This window comes from Dasypus novemcinctus, chromosome 6, assembly GCF_030445035.2.
Source record: "Dasypus novemcinctus isolate mDasNov1 chromosome 6, mDasNov1.1.hap2, whole genome shotgun sequence".
Lineage (NCBI taxonomy): Eukaryota > Metazoa > Chordata > Mammalia > Cingulata > Dasypodidae > Dasypus > Dasypus novemcinctus.
The window spans coordinates 878,405-896,324 of record NC_080678.1 but is presented as its reverse complement, the minus strand read 5'-3'; the positions used below and the strand labels follow the sequence as shown (position 1 = coordinate 896,324).

Here is a 17,920-nt window from a genome sequence, read left to right as displayed (position 1 = left end):
GTTACAGCTTATCTGAGATCTAACTTTCCCACACAAAAGTTTGTGATTTAACTGCTTCCTCTATCACATGCCAACCATTTTAGTTTTTATATGTTCCCCTTTGTTAAATAAGGAATAGAATTTAGTGCTGAAATGACACTGACCTAGCTCCTTCTTGGGCATCCTTTCACTGCCCATAGGACTGGCCTAAGCTGGTCTCCTCCACTGCTGTCTAACCTGGGAGTGGGAAACTGAGCCAGCAAGCCACCAGGTTACACCAATCAACATCTTTTTTTTTTCCTTTATGTGAAAACTAACCTAATCCTTTTTTTTTTTTTTTTACATTTTATGGCTGACAAAACGTTTAAACTGGGAAATTACTGGGCAAACTGATTCTTATTTCCTTAGCCTAGCAGATAGGTTTAATCTGCCACACCTAGTCTTGCCTTTAAAGCTTTTGCAAAGAGGAGGCCCTTTCCCAATTGTTTCTATAATCAGATTTCTATGACTTTTTCATCCTGCTTAGTTTAATTTGGGCTTTAAGAATATTTACATATATAACTGCATATTTTATTTTTAACAATTTGAATAGAGCTCTTTTGAGAATTTTCATTTGTTAATTTGATATTATTCTGATGTATGAAGACATACACTGAGCAAATGGGCAAACACAAAGAGTTAGACATAGAAACACAACTCATTGATATTACTTATAATTTGCATTATTTTATATACTGTTTAGCTTAATTTGGGGTCCAGAAATATGTATTACTTATATAACTGCATATTTAGCCTCAACAATTTGAGCAAATAGGCAGACATGAATAGTTTGACACAAAAACATAACTTTAGTTAAACTTCTAATTTTTACAAAACAAGTGTGACTGCAAAACATTTCAAAGACTCCTGAAACTTTTCTTAATTTGCACTATGACTGTGCAGTTTTACACTATGACCATGCAGTTTTACACAAGAATTTTCTTTCTTAATTAATGGATTGTAACCAAAATGTTCTCAATGCTTTAGCACATTTTGTTTCAGAACTTTATATTTTACTTTGAAATTAGCAGAATTTTGGATAAGCAACAAGATTAATCTTATATATATTTACTGAGGCTATTTGAAGCCTCAGGGAGACAGATTGGTTTCTCTCATGAATTACTACTCTTATGAACACTGACCGTCACGGCTGGAGACTTCTCCCCCACCACCCCCCTTTTTGATTTTGGAGATAATAAAACCCTAGTGGTCATTTAACCTTATTCCATCAGGCAGCAATTTATTTAGTTTACACTTGAATTCATGAGAGAAAGGGTTAATAATACCAGAAGAGGAGACAGTGCTGTCCCAGCTCTTCTCAATTATGAAATAACCATAGACAAAAGCAAGGGGTGAGGTTAGGCTTGAAGTAACCATAAACAAAGGAAAGGTTAGTTTAGAATTTACACTTAAATAATAGTTTCAGGCTAAATTCACTTAGCTATAATTTCAGTTATTATCTTTTCACTGTTTTATAATATAAATGCATTTATAAATGATTTTAACTCACAGTTTTTATTAATTTTTAAAAAAACCTGTTAATTTTATAACACCTTTAAATACCTTTCATTCAACTTATAACATATTAAATGAACTTAACCATTACTTTAATTTTTCCTTTAAAGTAAAAGAATAAATCTCTTGCAGTTAGTTTGAAATAAAAAGCTACTTTTCAGGATTTGATTTCAAGACATTATGTTCTTTTAAAAGAGGTAAGACTCTTCTTCAAACACTGAGGAAATGATGAGGTTAAAGCACAAGAAGCTATTTTGATAAAACAGATTTTCTTTGTATACTGATCTTACTCAATTTTAATCATAAAAGTTTCCTTCCACAAACCTTCTACACTTTCAGTATTCATTCAGGTTTTGTCCCACACTCTACTCTTTCCAATAATCAATCATTTTATCTTAGGACAAAATCACCTTCTGTTTCCTTAACAATAAAAACACATTCCATATATCCCACATACTAAGTTACCAGGCAAAATTCTTACAATATATAATTGCCATTAATACTAAACAAGCTTGTTAAAATAATGAACTTTTCTTCACTTTAAATACTTAGTAGCATGTAATACCAGAAACAGTTTTTTTTGCAGCAAGTTGGCAGGGGAGGCTGGCTGCCGAAGAAAAGCTTTCTTGTTATAAAATTACCTTTTATTGTTATTAACAATTCAGTTTTTGTTTAATAATGACTTTCTGCAATTAGCCATTTAAATACCTTAATTTAAACAATGCTTTGTTAAACTTTTATAATTATTTATACCCTTAAGACAAATTTTACTTTCAAAGAACACATTCTCTTACTTAAAGTTACTACAATGCCTTCTAAGAACCTGGGCAGAATGCAAACATATTTTGGCTTTGACACCCTAGGGAGGGAACTTTACTGCCATTTATTTTGATTCTGTTTTTCACCCCCTTTGCTTCCCCCCCATCCAGGTAGTTGGGTGCACAACAATCAAATAGGAATGCAGCTTATGAATAGAAGGTGTGGACTCACTGGAAAGGGGCAAGCCACTCCCCCCCCCCTTTCCAGCTTTCTTTAATACCTTGACTATATCATACCACTGCTTTCTTGCCTCCATGGTTTCAGTTGAGAAATCAGCACTTAATCTTATGGAGCCTCCCTTGTATGTGATGGTTCTCTTTTCTCTTGCTGCTTTTAGAATTTTCTCTTTTTCTTTAGCATTGAATAATTTGACAAGTATATCTAGGGGTGGGCCTGTTGGATTTTATGGTGTTTGGGCTGCGTTGTGCTTCCTGGACATGTACATCCAACTCTCTCAGTAGATTTGGGAAGTTTTCAGTCATTATTTCCTGCAACACCCGTTCTGTCCCCTTTTCCTTCTCTTCTCCTTTTGGGATGCCTATAATATGTATGTTTGTGTATTTTCAATTGTCATCCAGGCCCCTAAGTCCCAGCTGGATTTTTTCTATCTTTTTATCAATCAATTCTACTATCTGTTTGATTTCAAATGTACTGTCTTTCACATTGCTATTTCTCTTCTCTGCCTCTTCTAATCTGCTGCTATTTGCTTAGAGTGTATTTCTGATTCCTTGAACTGTGATCTTCATCACTGTTATCTTCATCACTTCATATCTGTTATCTTTTTGCGTATGTCTGCAATTTCCTTTCCAAGTGTTTTCTTCATATTGTTTATCTCTTCCTTTACTTCATTAAGTTGGTGTCTAATATATCTTTTGAGATCTTTAATTACTTGTCTGATGTTCTGCTCCCCTTCCTGGTTTTTCATTTGCTCATTGGATTTGGCCATGTTTTCCTGATTATTGGTTTGGTTTGTAGTTTTTTGTTCCTGTCTGGTCATCATTTTATCTTGATGGGTTTAATCAGTTCCTTAGCTTCTTTGTCTAGTCTTAGGAATTAATTACTTATTGTTTGTGTGTGTTATGTCTTCTCTTTCTCACTTTATTCTTCTTACTCTATTTTCTTGTTGCTGGCTAAGTTCACTTTGAAGGAAAATATTAGGGCCTGGGAAAGCAAAATGAGTAAGAAAAGAAAATGTAAAAAGTAGTATTGGTAATAAATGTTAACAGAGCATCAATGTGAGATCTAGGAGAATGGATATTAGACTCATGTAAGTTGTAAGTTGTGTAGAGTTATAGCAGTAAGTAGAGTACCTATAATGAGATAGTCAACTGAATATGGGAAGGAATACAGTATGAATTAAAAGGCCAGTGTTTTCATGAGAGAGGGAAAGAGAAAAGAAAGACAATAATATCAAGAGTGGATAAAAGACAGAAAACAGAACAAAGTTATTAGAAATAAAAAGTCAGACAATTTGGGGGCCAAAGAAAGGGAGGTGGAATGTAAGAGAAACAGTAGATGATGGAGGATAGCAAGATGTGGGGGAGAGGGGATAGTGTAGGTCACCAAAATCAATACACACAGAAAAGAGGAAATGGAGCATGAGGAAACACAGTTAATGTAAAGTGCTCCCTGCAGCACCTATTATATAAAGAAAAGAAAATAAGAAAGAAGAGAAAAGAAAAAAACAGAAGAGAAAAGAGGGGGCAAAAAGGGGTGGAAGCAAGCAAGAAAAAGAGAAAGAGAAAGAAACCTAAATAAATGAAAAAGAACTTTGGGATACAAAATGGGAGAAAAGACCAGGAGACAATGCAATATTACCAACCAAGTAAAAAAAAAAGTTTCAAGCTAGGAGTCCTCTTTGCAGTTAAATAATACACTTAGGGATCTGACCTTCCCCTTTCTCCTTTCCTCACTTCTCTCTCTCCCAGGGCAGCAGGAAAGCTGCCTGAGAAGTCCGGTAGTACATTCAAGTAGGTCCTTGTTGAACCAACTCAAAACAGAAGACTATGACTCTTTATTTTGAGCATGAGATAACCTATACCTCACCAGAAACTGCAAATATGCTACTGAAAGCTTGGATAGCACCTCCTACAGTCCCTCCCCCTTAGGTGTGCTAGGAAAGGTCTAATTGATTTTCTGACTCCACTTACTCAAAGACCAAGTTTCCTATCCCTGGGCATTTAGGTAAATTGGGCTTTCTCAGCAGATTCACTCTCCTTTCTTCCTAGACTATCCCCAAGTCAGCAGGTACAGTTCTCCAAGTTGAAGGAGAGAGAGAAACAAACAAAAAAAAACAACACTAACACCAAGGGATAAGGTAATCAAGGACCTCAGATGGATCTCAAGGTATGGTGGATTCAGGGATGGGAAGTCTGTGATATTGCAGACTCAAGGTGTGTGAGTCTCTGGAGTTCTTTCATGTCATTTTAGGGTAGATTTTAGAAGGACAGCTTTCCCACAAAGATGACATTCATGGGGTTTCTCTTCAGTGTGACTTTTCATGTTTTTGAAGATTACTATACACACTGAAAGCTTTCCCACAAAGATGACACTCATGGGGTTTCTCTCTAGTGTTGAGTTCTCTCATGTTTATGAAGAGACCTATGATAACTGAAGGCTTTCCCACAAAACTGACATTCGTGGGGTTTCTCTCCAGTGTGAATTCTTTCATGTTGTTTCAGGTTAGATGGTTGAATGAAGGCTTTCCCACAAAAATGACATTCATGGGGTTTCTCTCCAGTGTGAGTTCTTTCATGTTGTTTTAGGGTAAATTTTCGAGGGAAGGCTTTCCCACAAAGATGACATTCATGGGGTTTCTCTCCAGTGTGAGTTCTTTCATGTCGATTTAGGGTAGATTTTCGAAGGAAGGCTTTCCCACAAAGATGACACTCATGGGGTTTCTCTCCAGTGTGAGTTCTCTCATGATGTTGAAGTGACCTATGATCACTGAAAGCTTTCCCACAAAGATGACATTCATGGGGTTTCTCTCCAGTGTGAGTTCTTTCATGTTGTTTTAGGGCAGATTTTCGAAGGAAGGCCTTCCCACAAAGATGACATTCATGGGGTTTCTCTCCAGTGTGAGTTCTTTCATGTTCTTTTAGGGCAGATTTTTGAAAGAAGGCTTTCCCACAAAGATGACATTCATGGGGTTTCTCTCCAGTGTGAGTTCTTTCATGTTGTTTTAGGGCAGATTTTCGAAGGAAGGCTTTCCCACAAAGATGACATTCATGGGGTTTCTCTCCAGTGTGAGTTCTTTCATGTTGTTTCAGCTTAGATGGTTTAATGAAGGCTTTCCCACAAAGATGACATTCATGGGGTTTCTTTCCAGTGTGAGTTCTTTCATGTTGTTTTAGGGCAGCTTTTCGAAGGAAGGCTTTCCCACAAAGATGACATTCATGGGATTTTTCTCCAGTGTGAGTTGTCATATGTTTTTGAAGGTTACTATACACACTGAGGGCTTTCCCACAAAGATGACACTCATGGGGTTTCTCTCCAGTGTGAGTTCTCTCATGATTTTGAAGAGACCTACGATTACTGAAAGCTTTCCCACATAGAAGACATTCATGGGGTTTTTCTCCTGTGTGAGTTCTTTCATGTTGTTTCAAGTTAGATGGTTGAAGGAAGGCTTTCCCACAAAGATGACACTCATGGGGTTTCTCTCCAGTGTGAGTTCTCTCATGTTGTTGAAGAGACCCATGATTACTGAAAGCTTTCCCACATAGAAGACATTCATGGGGTTTTTCTCCTGTGTGAGTTCTTTCATGTCGTTTTAGGTGAGATAGTTGAATGAAGGCTTTCCCACAAAAATGACATTTATGGGGTTTCTCTCCAGTGTGAGTTCTTTCATGTTGTTTCAGGTTAGATGGTTGAACGAAGGCTTTCCCACAAAGATGACACTCATGGGGTTTCTCTCCAGTGTGAGTTCTCTCATGATATTTAAGGGACATATAATGACTATAGGTTTTCCCACACAGATGACATTCAAAGGGTTTTCCCCCAGTGTGACATCTCTTATTTTGTTTAAGGGAAGATAATATAGTGAAGCCTTTCCCACAGAGATGGCATTCTTGCAGTTTTTCTCCAGTGTGACATCTCTCATTCTGTTTAAGGGAAGAGGATGTAGTGAAGGCTTTCCCACCTAGGTGACATTCATGGGTTTTCTCTCGAATGGGAGTTACACTGTATTGTCTGAGTTCAGAGCATTGGATACAATTTTTATCATTTTGGTAGTATTCATATGATTTACATGTATGGTGAAGAGGATTATGTTGTTTAAAATATGAGTAGTCACTGAGGACTGCTGGAGGTGGTTTCCTGAAATAGGATTTCTTTGTTAAGTGAATCAATGCATATTGGTTCACTATGGATGTGAGAGAGGAATCTTCTTGCAAAGAAATACATTTAAAGGAATTCTTCTGGGTGTGAGATCTGTGCTGTGGGGAATCAGATGAGAGAATGTAAAACTTCTGAACATTTAAATGAATTCCTGCATTTCCCTATATATGAAACCTAGACTAATCCACAAGTGGTAATCTCCAATTAAAATATCTGCCATGTTGGTTTCATATAAAAAGTATTCTAATCCATACACATAGATTTTCTCTATTATAAAAATCTAATTGCAGAGTTATCTGATCAATTTTGAGCTTCATGATGTTTCAAGATTACATTTATGAAACCTGCTTATGCAATTTGATTATTATGTGAACTCAAGTTAGAGTTTCTGTTTAGGTTTTTACCGAAAATTGAAACTATCACAAATTTTTGCTGGATTAGCACTTAATTCTAACATTAATTATAATTTCATGATTTACTGAATTCCTAATTTATTCCATCCTTTGGTATCTATTTAGAACACTATGGTTTACAAAATTGAACTTACCCATGACATGATTTTAGAAGTGTCTTTCCTATAGGTAGGTTTACTGAATACCATTTCTATCATTTCCCATGTTTTAAAGGCACATTTCCTCCCTGCAAAAAGCAGAATAAAATTTTAGAATAGTATCAGGGAAGAAAAATTTTAAAAGTTCAGTATGTTTCCCACATTCACAATTAACTGGGAAAGAATATCAAAGTCATAAATAATTCTAGGACATCACAGTCAGAAAGGATTTTGAGACATGGAATGTGAGAAAAAAACTGGGATGTCAGTGAGGTAAAAAAGAGGAAAATATCTTCCAAGAATAGGAAAAGGAATATTATGTGAGAGTTTAATTACAATAACAAATGAATATCCCTTTCCCAATGCCAATGACACTCAATAAAGCTTGAGAAATGTATGGAACAAACACATGTGACTAAAATTTCCCCATATCTTGAGGTACATTTTAGAAATCATAACTCATACAAAGAAAACTGAAGAAATCATTACACACTTAAGGAATCCTGAAGTTAAAATATTCAAGCACATACTTTATCATGAGACCCCTCTTCTAATGCAGAGGTCTTTACAGCTCACCTGGATTCTGACATTGAGGAAAAACTACTCCTTCTCTTGACACTTCCTCCTGTTCCAACTGGGAAAGCACATCCCATTTGCAGATTTGATATCCTGTTTGTATGGAAAAATTTACTGGATTTGGAGTTATGACAGTAGTAGGGCATGATCATGATGTACATCACAAGTTACCAAAGAATAGGGTAAGCACTGAAGGTCAGCAATGCAGCAATAACTTGAACTTAAATCATTGACAATATTTCAACAGAAATTGTAACCCTTGACCTTTTGCCCATTTCAGTGAGAACCACTTTTTGTTGTTACCCATGTACTAATAAAAAGAGAGACTGCGGAATTGTCTATATTCTAAATGGTGAGAAGTCTATGTTTTCAAAGTGACTGAATATTATGTTCAAAAATAATCCAATTAACATAAAATCCCCCAAAAAATGATCTAAATTCTATATGGAAAAGGATATATGCAATGTTTCTACTACTGTGTTCTGAAGCCTCAGCATAACACTTGCAGGAGAATACTTATATCAGCACAGCCCTGATTATTGGAAATTGAAATTCAAGAAAGACATTAAATTGTGGTCAAGAAGATTAAATTCTATTGGGGTGAACTCAATGTAAATAAAAAATGAAGAAACAAATTCATTTAGGGATTGTTAGCACAACATAAATGTATTAAAATTATAAAATATAAAAATATAATGTAAGAAAGATTATACAATTTGGAGAAGCTGATTTAGATATCTGAATTAAAAAATGAAAGATGATTTATGATGAATATACAGGTAGATTAGATAGATGTTAGATACAAAAAAGATAGATATAGGTGGTAGATAAATTTTGAGTCTCACCTACTGAGACCAGGTTATTGATATTCTCCAGCATCACTTCTCTGAACAGCTTTCTTTGGGTTGTGTCTAAGAGGTCCCACTCTTCCTGGGTGAAGTCTACAGCCACATCCTTGAAGGTCACTAATGCCTAAAAAAATCATAGAAATTTGTGTTCACACAGGGCTATCCTTACCAATGTCTTGAGTGAGATGTACAAAATAACAGCACTAAAGAAGCAGAAACTGTGTATATAAAACTCAAAAGTTTTTGGGGTTCCAGAAACATCATTATCAATGCTGAACTTCCATTTGCCTTCCAGATGCACTCACAGACACATATACACTCTGAACCCACAATACCCCATTGTAAAAGAAAATCACATGACATAGGGTATGACATACATTTGGAAATATCCCAATAAATTTGTCATTATGCCTCTTTCTGCTAATTGTTCAGTTTTCCTTTGAGCATTAATAACTAAATCAATATTTGTCAACAATTTTAAATAAATTTACAGATATTATAAGGCAAGCAATATCAATTATATGTATCATTTTAAAAAATGGATATGGTTAGGTTACTCCCCTGTATAGATGAAGTCACTTTCCTCTCATTTATAAAATCATTTAAGAATATGTTATGCATTTTGGCAAATGCAAGTTAATGTATCAATTGCTTTCTATCTAAATTCACTTCACAGGTCTATTCATTAAAATGGCAGGGATCCTTGAAAACATAACCAGAATTCTGCAAAACTAAATAGGTTTCAAATCAGTAAGTCCTGATTTCCTCAGTGCTACATCGCTCAGGTATACCTGGTAATGTATAAATACAGATGGTTCAGTGTCACAAAACAGGGACACCTGAGAGAGTGTACTGATACATGGCCTTAGACTGACTATTCCTGTGGTAGGAGACCTCCCAATCTCAACTTTCTGGGGTGTACAAAGACCAGTTTCATTGTCTCACTTTTATCTTCATGTCATCTAAGATGAAAACATTCCTGTTCATTGCCTCTGGCCTTTACTAATCTTTAAAAATTTTCACTGAGACATAAATTGTATTCTCTCTATTATACAGCTTCTGAAACCACAGCCACAATGAAGGAAAAAATAATTCTATAATGACACCCATTTATAAAATTTGAGTAAATTTAATTTAGAAAATTGAAGTTGGGAAATTTGACCAAGAGTGGTAAGGAGAACTGTAGTTTTTAAAAAATTATTTCAAGAAAAGTGTATGTGTCTCAAATAGTTGGATTCCTGCATACAACATGGGAGGCCCTGTGTTTGGTTCCTGGTGTCCCCCTAAAGAAGATGAGCAAGACAACAAGCTGTCATTGTGGGCTGGCAGAGTGTGCTGACACAAGATGATGCAATGAAGAGACAATATGATGACCTGGCATGGCAATCTGATGCAACAAGATGATGCAATGAAGAGACACAAATAGGAAACACAGTAAGAGACACAACCAGCAGGAGAAGAGGTGGCTCAAGTCATTGGTTGCCTCCCTCCCACATGGGAGGTCCTGGGTTCAGTTCCTGGTTCCTTTTAAATAAAAGATGAGCATGCAATGAAGAGACACAGAGAGCAAACAGTGTGTGTGAACAATGAGGGGGGTTTAATAAATATTTTTTAAAAATATTTCAAAATGTACAAATATATTCTCTCAAAAGTTTAAGAAAATTAAAATTGGAGGAAACAAATACATTATTTCTAATTTCATTTAATTTACAAAACTTCTCACGTGCTTTTGACAAATATATTTACCCCTACACCCTAGTACCTGTAATGTTGGGCTGACTGCATGCATAGTTGAAAACTCAGCATCCCTTCTGACTGTAAACACCTCTTCTTACTCATCTCTGTTACCATTATTCATCATATGGCCAGGTCAATCTCAAGCACTAACATGATCCATGACTTCATTATTTATTCAATGAGGCCATGCATGAGTGAGAAAAAGAAAACTTCTGTAATCTTCTCAGAGAATACACAGCTTTAATGGTAGCTTTAACCAACTCTTCTAATTACCTTGGAAGATTACTCATAGATCCATATCTAACTTACCATAATTAATAAAGAGTCATATATAAACTTAAGATGAGATCCTTGAATAACTCCTGAATACACTTGGAACATTCACACCAATAGGAGAAATCTTCCCATCTGCTGGCAACAGAGGTGCAAAAAAGAATTACCTACTCACATGTGATTGCATTGCCAAAACCTTGGCTGGCATCTATCTTCCTCTGGAATTTTACTTGCAACCAGATAAGCAGAAGGAAAACAAAGCTGAAAATGGAGAAAGAAGTCTTAAGATTCAAGTCTTGACCACAATTTTCTAGGCACTCCCCGCCCATCACGAATGCCAAAACCTTCACCTAGGAGTATCTCCTGCCCAAATGAAATGGAACATACAGTATGCTCAAGAGAAATAAGGAAGGACTCTCCTTTCCCAAGATCAAGATGTTGGAGATCTTGTCTTCTCTGGCTAATAAAGATATGATCATCTTCATATTATAGATAAAAAGATGAAAATCCATGAATTGCATGTATTAATTAGCCCATGATGTTCAGAGACTTTTTTTAAAAAATATAATGCCAGTTTTACTCTTTTTGTTTGTAACAGTTTTTTAATAAAGATATTTAGATCACATAAAAGGTTACAGTAAAAATATAAGAGGTTCCTAAACACTCCCACTCCCCACTGCCCACATTCCACCAATATCAACAACCTTTTTCATCAGTGTGACACATTCATTGTATTTGATGAATCTACTTTGGAACACCACTACACAGCCTGGGTTAGAGTTTAATTGTAGTTTACAGTCTCTCCCAGTCCATTCAGTGGGTTATGGCAGGATACATAATGTCCTGCATCTGTCCTTGCAATATCACTCAGGACAACTCCAAGTCCTGAAAATGTCCCCTTATCACAGCTCTTCTTCCCTCTCCCTGCCCTTACCAACTCCCATAACCAATGTCGCCACATCAATGATAGTTTCTTTCATTGCCAGAGTCACAATTCTATAGTACAATACCAGTAAGTATACTCTAATCCATATTTTATTCCTCCATCCTGATGTCCACTCCATCTCTAAATCAAGAGGGTGCTTAGATCCCACATGGTTGTTGGAAGGGATTCTCCTGCTTGTAGTTGTAGACACTCTCAGTTCCCTGGTGTGCTGGTTGACCATTCTCATCTCCCTGTTAGTTGACCTGGGTAAGTCCAATCAACCTGCAGGTGTTACAACTTTGCTGAGGCCAAACTCAGCATGTAAATGCATTACCTTCCCCCAGCATGGGACATATTCCCAGGGATGGGCCTCCCTGATGTCAAGTGATTACTAGCAAACACCAGCTGGTGATGCAACTAGAAAAAGACTTGATTAAAAGAGGGAAATGGTGAAGACAAATGAGTTTATATGGTTAAGGGACTTTGAAATGAGTCAGAAGATCATCAGAGGGATCACACTTATGCACATCTCAGCAGGATCTCAGAGAAAGCAAAAGTAGATACAACTCCAAATAGTGGTACTCCTGAGAGCTACAGAGACACCAAGGTTCTACAGTCATGACAGATCATGTTCAGTGCCTTGTCAGTGGGCCCTAATTTGGAACTTGTGTCTTGACTGTGATGGAGTTGGGCTCAGATGTGGCCTCTCTACACATGCCTCTTCTGTCACTTACTGAACCTGTGGTAGGTGCTGAGGTTGGTGTATGCTCAGGAGACTTAACTCTCTGGACTGTCCATGTGGCAGCTGGGCCCTGAGCCTCAACAGAATTGCAACACATGCTCTCTGGTTCACTGGAGACTTTTAATTCATTGCAGATTCCAAAACATAGGTATCCCTTACCAAAATCACATCTGGAATTGGGTTCTCACCATAAGAGAAAGCAGAGTGGAATCTCTCATTATAAATATTACTGTTTTTGAGTGTGTGTGTGTGTATGTGATAGCATTGGTTCTGTCACATGCATTTCTGATTTCTGGATTCTCCCTCTCTGCTCTACCATGAACCTGACCTTCTGGATACATTTGTCCTAAAACATCTTTATTCTTCCATATGTATAATGCAGCCCACTCAACACTGAGTTCTACATCCCACACAAATGTATTTGGAAATCAACTAAGAAACTTAATATGTATTATTAAAAGAAGAAAAAATAATATATATAATTATTATGAGGTTGATCAGAACCAAGATTAACTTAATCATTTGTACCTCAATTCCAGGAAGAAAGTGATTATATTCAACATGTTTGGAGACTTACATATTTTAAAATTTTAATCTTCTCAGTACCCCAAATGATAAAGGCTAATTTGCTCCTTTAACAAATGTCCTACATTAAGGTTCAGAGAGGTGAAGTAAAATGACAAATTTATATGGCCACTGAAAGACACAGCTAGAGTTTGAATTTTTTCTTCCTGTTTCCCAATTTTGAGTATCTTAAGGGTTACATAACACATCTAGGTATAACATGGAATGTCACCTCTCATTTCAGTATTCAGATCCTCACTGTTGTCAAAACTTCCTCTTCATAGAGTTTGTTAGTTGCATATATGAACGGCAAACCTGTTCAAGGAAATCTCCTTTTCATTGAACCTGTCAGATTTTCTCTATGTTCTTGGCTAAGGTATAAGAAATTAATTTCAAGAGAAAACTGGGTTAGTTAGGTTAGTAACTTATTGGGGAATGGTTAGAAGAGAAATGGGAGAAAATAACAGATCATGGAGCCCAAGTAAAGAGGAAGGGGCTGGAGAGTGATAAAGAGGGTTGACAGACTACAGTTCCCCATTACCGATTATAAATCCCCAGGTTTACTTGTGTATTGATCCAGGCGAGGGGTGAAGAAGGCCAGAACAGTGGGCAGAAGGCAAGAACAGGGGTCAAAAGGTAAGAGAGGGTCAGTTGGCCTTTGCACTTGCATTTAGAAACATTATCACACCCTTTTGCTAATGACAGGGGGTAGTCCCAGCTGTTTGCTGTTTTGATTGACTACCCCACCAATCAATCCCCCAGGAGGAACCTATAATAAAGCCCCTGGAGAATATCCAGGCATTCTCCTGACTTCAGAGGAAATCTCATTCAGAATGGGATTCTTGCAAGTTTCTCCAGCAGCCATCTGGGGAGTACCAATTTCCACATGTTAAATGGTGGTGGTTTTTCTGCCAGGTTCCAGATCTGTCTATTGATTCCTTAACTTGCCTGCTTCAAACCTACTTCCCAAACATTATCTCCCAACTTATGCAATATTTACTGCCAGATGTATTCCAAACATGCATATTTCAGCATATGTTTCATGAGAATATTTTTTTAAATTTTTAATTTTTTAAAAGATACTTAGATCATATAAATGTTACATAAAAAATGTAAGACAGGAAAGCAGATTTGGCTCAACAGATAGAGTGTCTACCTACCACATGGGAGGTCCAGGGTTCAAACCCAGGGCCTCCTGACCCATGCAGTGTGCTGGCCTGCACTCAGTGCTGATGTGCACAAGGAATGTTGTGCCATGCAGGGGTGTCCCCAGTGAAAGAGGGTCCCATGCACAATGAGTGCACCCTTTAAGGAGAGCCATGCCACGTGAAAAAAAGTGCAGCCTGCCCAGGAGTGGCACCGCACACACAGAGAACTGACACAGCAAGACGATGCAACAAAATGAGACAAAGATTCCTGGTGCCACTGACAAGAATACAAGCAGACACAGAAGAACACACAGCAAATGGACACAGAGAGCAGACAACTGGGGTGGGAGAAGGGGAGAGAAATAAAATTAAAAATTAATCTTAAAAAAAAAGGAGATTCCTGTATGCTCCACTCCCTCCTCTCCCACAATTTCTCACAATAACAGCATCCTTCATTAGTGTGGTACATTTGTTGCAATTGATGAACACATATTGGAATATTGTCACTAAGTGTGTATTATAGTTTACATTATAGTTTAAACTTTTTCCCATGCATTTTTGTAAGTTATCACAGATATATAATGGCCTGTATCCATCACTGAAACATCATTTAGAACAATTCCAATGTCCCAAAAATGCCAACATATTGCACCTGTTTTTTTTAAAAAGATATTTTTATTACATAAACATTACATAAAAAAATATGGGTGATTCCCATATGCCCTAATCCCCACACATCCCACATCTTCTCACATTAACAAGTCCTTCATTAATGTGGTACAACCACTGCAATTGAGGAACACATTTTGTAGCATTGCCAATACACAGTAATTAAAGTTTACATTCTAGTTTATTTACACTCTCATGCACACAATTCTGTAGGTTATGGCAAGATATACATTAGCTTGCTCTGTCATTACAATGTCATTCAGGACAATTTCCAAGTTCCAAAAATGCCCCTTTATTACCCCTGTTTTCCCTCTCCCATCCCTCAGAACCTCCAGTGGCCACTGCCTCCACATCAATGATATAATTCCTTCCACTGCTAGGATCACAATAGGTCAAAGCAGAAAACCAGTAAGTCTACTTTAGTCCACAGTTCATTCCCCAATCCTGAGGATTCTGGGATGGTTTATGTCCATTCCACTTCAAGTTAAGAGAGGGCTGTGGGTGGGGCAAGATCTGAGTGAGTGCACCTCATAATCTCTCCTGCAAAGAAGTGGCTGAATAGGGTCAGAGTCCTGCTGGACCAGGCTGTTTCAGGTGCTTGGAGGGCAGGAGGTGTCTGGATGTTGATTTGGTGAGACAGGACAGAAGAGTTTCTTGCAAGAGGTAGAATTTTGGGTCTCTTACATGGAAGTCAGAAGTTGTGGGTGGGACCTTTCCCCCTAGGACTGGCAGCCTGGCTGTGGCAATTCCTGAAAATTTTGTTGGGCTGAGGTGTTCCCCAAACCCTAAGCAGACTGTTTCAGGGGCTTGCAGGACAGAAGGTGTCTGGATGTTGATTTGGTGAGACAGTGACAGAAGAGATTCTTGTGAGAGGTGGAATTTTGGGTTTCTGACATGAAGGTCAGAAGTTGTGGGTGGGACGCCTCCCCTTAGAGTTGGCACCCAGCTGCAATGATCCCTGAAAACTCTGTTGTGCTGTGGTGTTCCCAAACCCCGTGGTAATCAGATGAGTGGTTCCCAGGTCTGTATCCCCTAAACCCTGGAAGACCATGCTCCAAAGACTCACACACCTTGAGTCTGCAACATCATGGACTTCCCATTCCTGAATCCACCATGCCCTGAAATCCATCTGAGGTCCTTGATTACCCTAACTGTCTGCATTTTTTGTTGTTGTTTTTCTCTCCTTGAGATTGGAGGAGTGTACCAACTGACCTGAGGAGAGTCTGGGAAGAAAGGAGAGGTGAATCTGCTTAGGAAGCCCAATTTACCTAAACGTCCTGGCTTAGGAAACTTGGTCTGTGACAAGGTAGAGTCAGAAAATCAATTAGACCTTCCCTAGCACACTGAAGGGGGAAGGACTATAGGAGGTGTTATCCAAGCTTCCAATAGCATACTGGGAGTTTCTGGTGAGGTGTAGGTGCTCTCACACTGGAAATAAAGAGTCATAGTCTTCTGTGTTGAGTTGGTTCAACAAGGGACCACTTGTATCTCTACCAAACCTCTCAGGCAGCTTTCCTGCAGCCCTGGGAGAGAGAAAAGTGAGGAAGGGAGAAAGGGGGAAGATCAGATCCCTAAGTGTTTTATTTAACTGCAAAGAGGATTCCTAGCTTGAAACGTTGGTTCTTTTTTTTTTTTTTTTTTTTTTTTTGGTCATGGTTGCTAATATTGCATTGTCTCCTGGTGTTTCTCCCATTTTATCAACCAAGGTCCTTTTCATTTATTTAGTTTTCCCTTTTTCATTTTCTTGCTTGTTTCCCTCCCTTTTCTTTGCTCCCCCTTTTACTCTTCCTTTTTTCTTTTCTCTCTTTTTCTTCTTTCTTATTTTATTTTCTTTATATAATAGGTGCTGCAGGGAGCGCTTCACATTTGCTCTGTTTCCTCATCCTCCATTTCCTCTTTTCAGTGTGTACTGATTTTGGGGACCTACACTATGCCCTTTCCCCCACATCTTGCTATCTTCCATCATCTACTGTTTCTCTTACATTCCACCTCCCTTTCTTTGGCCCCCAAATTGTCTGACCTTTTATTTCTAATACCTTTGTTCTGTTTTCTGTCTTTTATCCACTCTTGATATTATTGTCTTTCTTTTCTCCTTCCCTCTCTCATGAAAACACTGGCCTTTTAATTCATACTATATTCCTTCCCCTATTCAGTTGACTGTCTCATTATAGGTATTCTACTTACTGTTATAACTCTTCACAACTTACATGAGTCTACTACTTTATACATTTTCTTTTCTTACTCATTTTGCTTTCCCTAGCCCTAATATTTTCCTTCAAAGTGAAGTTAGCCAGCAATAAGAATATATAGTAAGAAGAACAAAGTGACAAAGAGAAGTTATAACACTTATGCACGAGCAACAACTAATTAATCCCCAAGACTAGACAAAGAAACTAAGGAACTGATTAAAACCATCAAGATAAAATGATGACCAGACAGCAACAAAAAACTACAAACCAAGCCAATAATCAGGAAAACATGGCCGAATCCAATGAACAAACGAAAAACCAGGAAGGGGAGCAGAACATTGGAGGAGTAATTAAAGATCTCAAAAGATATAATAGGGACCAACTTAATGAAGAAAATGAAGAGATTAACAATATGAAGAAAACACTTGGAAAGGAAATAGCAGAAATACGAAAAAGGATAAGATATGATGGTGATGAACATCAGAGTTCAAGGTATCAAAAATACACTCTAAGCAAATAGCAGCAGATTAGAAGAGGCAGAGGAGAGAAATAGCAATGTGAAAGACAGTACATTTGAAATCAAACAGATAGTAGAATTCATCGATAAAGAGAGAAAAAATCCAGCTGTGTTTTAGGGACCTGGATGACCATGCAAAACACAAAAACATACATATTATAGGCATCACAGAAGGAGAAGAGAAGGGAAAGGGGACAGAAAGGGTGTTGCAGGAAATAATGGGTGAAAACTTCCCAAATCTACTGAGGGACATGGGTGTATAAGTCCAGGAAGCATAACACAGAACAAACACCATAATTCCCAACAGGCCTAACCTAAGACATATACTTGTCAAATTATCCTATGCTCAAGAAAAGAGAAAATTCTAAAAGCAGCAGGAGAAAAGAGAACCATCACATACAAGGGAGGCTCCATAAGATTAAGTGCTGATTTCTCACCTGAAACCATGGAGACAAGAAGGCAGTGGTATGATATAGTCAAGGTAGTAAAAGAAAA

The 17,920-nt window shown here is 37.6% G+C and overlaps 1 protein-coding gene across 1 annotated transcript in view; it reads right to left on the bottom strand.

Annotated features, from left to right (window-relative positions):
- Window positions 1-685: 685 nt before the first annotated feature.
- The window catches only part of LOC101431103 (zinc finger protein 709-like), a 31,828-nt gene continuing 14,593 nt past the window's right edge, over window positions 686-17,920 (bottom strand). The window contains exons 3-7 of the mRNA XM_023589341.3: window positions 10,847-10,932; window positions 8,659-8,785; window positions 7,814-7,906; window positions 7,235-7,326; window positions 686-6,785 (exon numbers count right to left, since the gene is read on the bottom strand). Of these exons, the coding sequence (XP_023445109.1) occupies window positions 4,920-6,785; window positions 7,235-7,326; window positions 7,814-7,906; window positions 8,659-8,785; window positions 10,847-10,879 (2,211 nt within the window). The 5' untranslated portion in view covers window positions 10,880-10,932 and the 3' untranslated portion in view covers window positions 686-4,919. The remainder of the gene's footprint in view (window positions 6,786-7,234; window positions 7,327-7,813; window positions 7,907-8,658; window positions 8,786-10,846; window positions 10,933-17,920) is intronic.